The 8,249-nt window shown below is 38.5% G+C and overlaps 1 protein-coding gene across 3 annotated transcripts in view; it reads left to right on the forward strand.

The window, feature by feature from the left end:
- The window catches only part of LOC101340586 (cytochrome P450 3A12-like), a 36,649-nt gene that overhangs the window by 24,209 nt on the left and 4,191 nt on the right, over positions 1-8,249 (forward strand). The window contains exons 9-13 of one of the 3 annotated variants that reach the window (XM_012558253.1): positions 1,830-1,845; positions 2,592-2,617; positions 4,330-4,350; positions 5,163-5,323; positions 6,938-7,164. In XM_012558253.1, the coding sequence (XP_012413707.1) occupies positions 1,830-1,845; positions 2,592-2,617; positions 4,330-4,350; positions 5,163-5,323; positions 6,938-7,164 (451 nt within the window). Of the gene's footprint in view, positions 1-1,496; positions 1,524-1,707; positions 1,720-1,829; positions 1,846-2,591; positions 2,618-2,974; positions 3,008-3,837; positions 3,871-4,329; positions 4,351-5,162; positions 5,324-6,937; positions 7,165-8,249 lie in introns of all 3 variants that reach the window. The other 2 variants (XM_012558254.1, XM_023740235.1) reach the window with 2 other exon arrangements.

Here is an 8,249-nt window from a genome sequence, read left to right on the forward strand (position 1 = left end):
CTGAAACTGTGCAAGAAGTTTTCCAGGCACATGAGAATTTCTGTCCAATTAAAGAAAGAGACACCTTCAGAAATTATAAATGATAGCCAGAGGTATTATCTAGAAGTAAGCAGACATAACATTGTTCAAAGATTGAAGGGCAACCATTCAATAAGCATTTTGTGCACAGAAGTCAGTCAGTGTTCTGTGGATCACCCACATCAGAACTCCTAGGAGATTTTTGCAAATGTAGATTTTCAGGCTGCTCCTAGAACCTGAAGTCAGAACTCCTGCCTGGAAATTTGCATCAGGTCATCACATCAGGAAGTACTTTGTCCCAATACTTGTGATGTCAACTTGAAAGTCTTAGTTAAAGTTGTGTTCAATAGCTTAATCTCATGTAAAGTTTTATTTATTGTTAATAATTTGTTGGGAAAGCCTTTGAGACTATGTGATTATCTTGTTTTTAAACTTTTGCTTACTTCTTTAATTATCCATTGATTATAGAGTGAAGGAAATTTTTATATTATGGTTGCAAAACAGTGATTTTCTATTTCTACCCTTCCTTCCACATTTATGAGTTGGTATTCCACAATAAGGGAGAACTTTACTTCTCTCTCATTTATTTATTTACATTTGAACAGGTTTATAAAGTATTACTTTACTCTCACTCTACCATGATTTAGTTTGATGCTCATACTGTCTCAGGTTTGCTCAGTGGCAGCTCTTTCTTTTTTTATTTTTTCCCATACAAAAATTTAAACACACACACTGTTATGTAACTCTAATTGCTCTCCTCACACAGTGACAGCACACTTCTCCTTTTCACCCCTCCTTCCCCATGTCCCTTCAACCAGCTCCTAACCCTCTCTGCCTTCCCATCTCACCTCCGGACAGAAGCTACCAGTTTAGTCTCTTGTATCTACTTGAGCTAAGAGGCACACTCTTCACGAGTATCACTTTATGTCCCACAGTCCAGTCCAGTCCAATCCCTGTCTGAAGAGTTGGCCTCGGAAATTGTTTTAGTTCTGGGCTGGTAGAGAATCCAGGGGCCATGCTTTCTGGAGTACCTCCAGTCTCAGTCAGACCATTAAGTCTGGTTTTCTTACTAGAATTTGAGTTCTGCACCCCACCTTTCTCCTGCTCCGTCACTCTCTGTTGTGTTCCCTGTCAGTGCTGTCATTTGTGGTAGCCAGGCACCATCTAGCTCTTCTGGTCTCAGTCTGGTGAAGTCTCTGGTTTATGTGGTCCTTTCTGTCTCTTGGGCTACTATTTTCCTTGTGTCCTCGGTGTTCTTCATTCTCCTTTACTCCAGGTGGTTGGGAGCAACTAATGCATCTTAGATGGCAGTTTGCAAGCTTTTAAGACCCCAGATGACAGTGGCAGCTCTTCCAAAGAGACTGCTGCATCCTTCTCATATGACTATCATTTTCTGAGTACTTCTTTGTTTACTGGCATAGGATATTCCATATTTCTCTATTTCACCAGATAACCCTGAAATCAGTCATTTCTCCAAGGACCCTTTTTACGTTTATTAGGAAATGGTATCTAGAAACCAAAATCTGGGGGTTAGGTGTGCTCATTGACACTGGGGTTTCTTTGTCCTTAGATCCTCTCACAGACAAAATTATGAAAAAAAAATATACTGACACACATCTGAGAAACTTACATATATAAATATATATCCATTTACAGTGATGTAAACTAGATCTCTTTAAAAAAAAAAAGTCTTAATTAATAGTCTATTTCCCTGACATAAATAGCTCCATCAGGTTCACTTCAATTTAGCAATGGCTTGACAATCATTTCACAAAATTCCTGAATATTTAACAAATGGGTCTAGATAAGAGGAATGAGCTTACTTAAGTGCATCACTGTAAATAAACCTATATCTATGCATACATCTGCATTTATCTATCTATCTATCTATCTATCATCTATCATTTATCTATCATCTATGTCTTAGGCTGTGTTTTCTAGAGAAGCAAATCCAGTGAAGCATTTAGATAGATAGATAGATACATTTGCTTGAAGGAAATGGCTCATGCTATTGTGGATACTGGCAAGTCCCAAAGTTTGTGGGTCAGGTATAGGCTGGAGGCTTCTGCTGATTCATGTGGCTTCAGGGGCTGATGAACCCAGAATTGGCAGATCATATGGCAGGCTGTGGGCTAAAGTCCCAAGAACTGAAGGTCAGTTGATGATGAGCCAGAAGCAGCATCCAGAGCAAGCAAGTGAGCTTTGCCAGAGCATCCGTACATTTACTGGGTGCAGATCACACCCCAAGGAAACTCCCCTTAAAAGTGATTGGTTGATCATTTCAGATCACATCATGAAGGTCATTACATTATATCACAAAATGGAGGATAATTTCATAATATTGAGAATAATGGCCTAGCCAAGTTGACACATAACATTAACTATCACAATCTATATCTATCATCTATATCTGTCACCTATCTATGTATGATATATCTCCTTATCTCTCTGTATCTCTTTCTATTTCTATCTTTGTATCTGTCTACAAGGTCCAAAAGAACTTTCAATGATGAAGGAAATATTCCCTGTCTGTGCTATCGTATATGGAGTCCTGGTGGCACAGTGGTTAAGAGCCTGGCTGTTAACCTAAAGGTCAGCTGTTCAAATCCAACAGCCACTCCTTGGAAACTATTTGGGCCAGTTCTACTTTGTCCTATAAGGTTGCTATGAGTTGGAAACAACTCAACGGCAACGGGTACATATATATATATATATATATACACACACACACATATACACACGCACTATTGTATGCAGTAACTGCTAGATGAGTGTGTCTATTGAGTACTTCATTTGTTGCTAGTGTCACTGAAGAACTGAATTTTTAACTTTAATATTAATTAATTAAAATTTAAGTTCAAATAGCCACATTTGCATAGTATTGTAAAACATAGCTCTAAACTTTTAGTTTTACCCCAATTCCACTCCCATATCGTGGGGTACATTCTAACTGGAGGAAAGAATTTGAGATTTATATTTACCCACCACAGTATCACAGAATCATTTGTATCACAGTATCGTTTGGAATTTGGAACTCTGTAGACCTTAGTTGGACTCATTTAATATTGTTTTTAGGTATGAATTACAAGGTGGGGACAGGCACCATGTTTATTTGAGTGCTCCAGGTACCTAAGGTTTTAATCTAGCCCCAATCAACAGACTAGACCTCCACAAAGCTTAGTGTCTCTTAGAAGAAACACTAAGAGGGAGGATCACTCATAATCACAAGGGCTGTCTGATTGGCATAAACAGAGCAAATAGAGGGGACATGTCCTGAGGAAGATGCCCTTTAGGCCATGATTGAATAATCATTACTAATTCTACTTATTGGACCCTATTTTTCCACACTTCATGGTGGCCAATGACCATCTATTGACACATTCATTCTTGTGTTATTTTAATGCCATGGATTCTGACTCACAGCGACTATATAGGACAGAGTAGGACTGCCCCATAGAGTTTCCAAGGAGAGCCTGGTGCATTCCAGCTGCTGACCTTTTGGTTAACAGACATAACTCTTAACCACTATGCCATGAGGGTTTCCAATGATTAGATTAGTTTGCACTAAGTAAGGGCAATGTGGGTAAATATCACCTTTCGGCCAACTGAATGCTAAGGATTAACATGAATTCAATTCCCAAAATGTTGAAATCGATTCAGTCCTCACTTTCCCATTCTTCATCTTCTTCACTAGCCACTCATGTGACGCTCTATATCCAACCTTATAGGCCACATGTGGGTCAGAGCTCACAAGTTAGAAGGACAGTTTCTTTCAGACCAGCTTTCCATGCAGCATTTCTCTGCTGTGGCCAACCAGAGGTAGGTTACCCCAAAAAACCGAAACCCACAGAAGTCAGGTCAATTCTGACTCAAGGTGACAGAGCACACAAATTAGAAAGAGATTTCAGCCACTACTGGCTCTCACTGCCACAAGGGACTTGATGATATGTTGGAACATCTCAGAAAATCTCAGAGTTTTCCATACTTATGATTAAAGTTATATTACAACCAGAAAGGATACAAACAAATAGATGCATAGAGTAAAGTTCAGGAGGGGTACCAGCGTGGGGCTTCCATGTTCCAAAGAGGGCCATCCACTGTCACCAACCAAGAAGCTTCTCTGTTCCTCCATTTTCAAGAGTCTTATTGGTCTCCTCATCTGTTCATGATAGATTACATCATGCCTCTTGAGACTAGTCAACATCAGACCCCTGCGTGGTCCCTCTTAGTCTTGTGATCCCCCTTTCCTTAGCCTCACGTGTGGTCCAGCTCTCAGGAACCAAGAACAAAGGTCAAATTACTTTTTACCAGGTGACTCATCACCTCACAAGGGTCAATCTCCACTCTTCTAGCTTGTTGTTTATCTCTGTAGTTCCTGTGCATATCTGTGATTATCCTGAAGACTTGTACTTCAGGTCTTCTACTACCTGGTGCCTCTCAATGGTATAATCCATATCTTTAAAGCTAGACTGTGTACACAAATTACCTAGGGATTATTTTAAAACGCAGATTTGAATTCAGTAGTTTTTAGGTGGAGTGTGAGATTGCAATTTACTAAAATGCTCAGATGTAATGTCGGTACTGCTGGTCTATGAATCACACTTTAAGTAGTAAGAGTTTGTCTGTAGCCCAATACTGTTCCCTTAAGTTTCCCTAAATGTGTTTACATGAAAACACCTTTAATTTTCCCTACCATGAAGCTCTAGTATAGCAAACTTTAAAAAATAATTAATGTATACTTTATCTAGAATAATTAAAATTTTTCTTGGGGAAGAAAACTCTTAATATTTGACTTGTAACTAAAGTACTTTTAGGATACTTCAAGGGTGATACCTATAATACTTTGTACATTAGATGGAAGTGCTATCTCTTGAAATTACCCAGCTGTGTTGGTGAAGATGGCATAATCAAGAGCAGAAATCAAGAATAGTATAAACCGAGGGAAAATCGATTAAATAGTTCTTTTCTTTTTCCAGCTCTGTAAGATAAATATCAGAATGCAAACTACTCCCAGTGTGACTTTGAACTTCTTTTCCACTATTTCCCTGGGGATTTGGAAATTCATTTGCATTTATCTTCATCTAAACTGTGACGTTTTTCACATTACACCAACTTTACCTAAAGTATATTTCCTCTCCTTTCAGCTTTGACTGATATGGAGCTTGTAGCCCAATCAATTATCTTTATTTCTGCTGGCTATGAGTCCACTAGCACTGCTCTTTCCTTCCTTATGTATTTAATGGCCACCCACCCTGATATTCAGCAGAAACTGCAGAAAGAGATTGATGCAACTTTTCCTAATAAGGTGAGTGGATGGTGCATGAAGAGGGAGGATGAAGGTAGAGACTTGGGAAGAATGCGTTCCCACCACTTTGAAGGAGAGATTTTGCAAAAAGCACAAGTGTTGATTGTTTCACCGCCATCTTGCAGCTGCACTCTCTGGAACATGAAGACTTCATGGTAGCATAGGTTGGGAATAAAGAGACACAGTACTGCACACTGGCTCTCAATATTCTTCGGCCTAAAATTGACATACCTCACCACAGCTCGCAGCACCTTCACAAAGCTAATAACCTGGCTTTCTTTAACTGCATAGGGCCAGGGAAACGTGGGAGACTCAATGGATATTTTTGAGCAGTGAATGTCTACCACACAACCCTATAAGATAGTGACTATAATTATCTACACGTACCATATCAAAAAATGAGTTGCAGAGAGATGGAATAACTTTCCCAGGGTCATATAGCAAGTTGTGAGGAATCCAAGATATGCTCCTGTGTGCCTGGCTCCAGAGCCAAAGTCTTAACCTGTATAATATTGCCATTGAAATACAGCACCAAGAGATAGCCACATATTGCCTACACTCTTTGCAGATCTCTGAAAGATTGGAACTTTTTATGGTGTGAAGAGACCTTGCCAGTGATGCAGGAGTGGCTTGTTTGACAGTGGGTGAACACACCTCAACCTCCAAGAGACAACTAAGAAAGTGTCCCAGCAATAGAGGATAACCTCAGGGTGGGGGTCTAACTTTCTTTATAACTTTCCCTAGAGCTGAAATTGTGTGCACTGGTACCATCCAGCCATAGCCTTCTTTTCTCGTATTTGGGATAGTAAAGACAAGGTTCTCCCCAAATTATTTATAGAGTTTCTGGACAATATTGGGCTTCTCTCCATATTCTCTCTTTCTCTCTCTCGGTGTCTGTCTCTCTTTGCCTGTCTACATATCTACCTATGTACATATCTATCTATGTACCTACCTATATCTCTCTTTCTCTCTCTACCCACCCACTCACCCACACACCCATCGATCAATCAACCATCCATCCATCAATCCATCCATCCATCTATCTACTCTCCCACCCACGCACCCACCCATGCACCCACCCACTCAATCATCCATCCATCCATCCATCCGTCTATCATCTATCTATCTATCTATCATCTATCTATTATCTATGTATGCTGGTATATATCAGAATAATTTTTAAGCAGTATTTCTGAACTACAAAGCCTTATATGAAATTGAGGATTTAGTAATTTAAATTTTCTCTGACATTGGTACATACACATGACCTTTCTTTTAAAATGGTACTATAACTTACACATATATTACTTAAAAGTATTGGTATAGTTTGTTAGTCACATATGTTGACAAGAGAAAGAAAGTTGCACATGGTGATCTAGGGATTTCAGGCCCTGTTCAGACGATTTTCCCAAGAGTGTCCCATATTCATAACTTCTCCATACATCTCAATGGGCTATTGAGTAGATCAAAGGAACATGGTAGATATAAAAATGATTCATAAATGCTAAGGTTCTTTACCAACATATAATATTCTTTGGAGATCCTAATACTTCAATAGCACTGCCTAGACTGTGTTGAATCTCAACTTTTTAACCTCTGTTTCTTTCTTCTTAGGCAACTCCCACATATGATGCTGTGTTACAGATGGAATATCTTGACATGGTGGTGAAAGAAACACTCAGATTATACCCAATCACTGCCAGACTTGAGAGGATCTGTAAAAATGATGCTGAAATCAATGGAGTGATCATTCCCAAAGGGACATTGGTGATGATACCAATCTTTGCTCTTCAACGAGACCCAGAACACTGGCCAGAGCCTGAGAAGTTCCTCCCTGAAAGGTACAGAACCCCTGGGAAAGGGAACCCTGTCTGATCCAGATTGTTCAAGCACATTCTGACGTCTCTTAGTGTAGATAACAAACCTGAGACTGTACAATTATTTGCTTATATATCATTCTATGTTTGGAAGCTTTGTTCCTATTACAAAAAATGATCTTTTTTCTCAAAATTTTACAAACTGCAGAGTAGAAAAAAGAAAACTGTATACATCCATAGTCCAAACACATTTAGATAATCCTCATTAATAATGTGATGTATGTGCTATGGATGTTTTTCTCTGCATATATAGATTTTGTTAAATTAGACGACTATCATACTGTATTTTGTTTTGAACTTTTTTTCATTTAACAGCAGATTATAAACAGTATCCTATGTTATCAAATATGTGAGTATATCATAATTATTGATGGTTGTATACGTACACCTTAATTTATGTAACCACATTTTTACTTTGTTTAGATGGTCTTTTTTCATTCTTTCCAGTTTTTCATCTGCTGACATTTTTAAATCTCTGAATTTAGGATCAACTTTAGGAAACTTTTACTCATTCAATTTTTTTTTGACAACGTAGAAGTTCTCATCCCTTAAGACTTGTAGAACTAGTAAATCTAAGTTGACTAAGTGCTCTGTTTCATGGGCCAGAGGACTTCTATGGTTCCTCCAAGCTTTGCAGTTCTACCCCATATAGCTTCATGACTGAAAAACCAGAGACCACTCACTGTACCTCTCTGATTCGTTCAGTAATCAAACACATATTAATTGCTTACCATGTGTTATGGACTGGACAAGATAGCAAGAACTTCAAGTGTTAAAAAGACCTGAACATTATGAAGAATTTTTTACATAAATACTATTAATGTATCTCCATGTGCTCAACATCAGTCCCAAAACTCATGGATGCTGGCCAAATTCACTTGCCACCACTACCGTCCTACTTATTCCCATGTTATTTTGAAGCACATCACATTATTTAACCTGTAACTATTTTAGAATGTTCTCTAAAATATAAGGACTCTTAAAAAAACATAACTGCAATAACATTATAATTTCCCCCAATCAATACTCTTTTCCTTAAAGTAATCAAA

The sequence above is a fragment of the Trichechus manatus genome, unplaced genomic scaffold (assembly GCF_000243295.1).
Source record: "Trichechus manatus latirostris isolate Lorelei unplaced genomic scaffold, TriManLat1.0 scaffold00151, whole genome shotgun sequence".
Classification (NCBI taxonomy): Eukaryota; Metazoa; Chordata; class Mammalia; order Sirenia; family Trichechidae; genus Trichechus; species Trichechus manatus.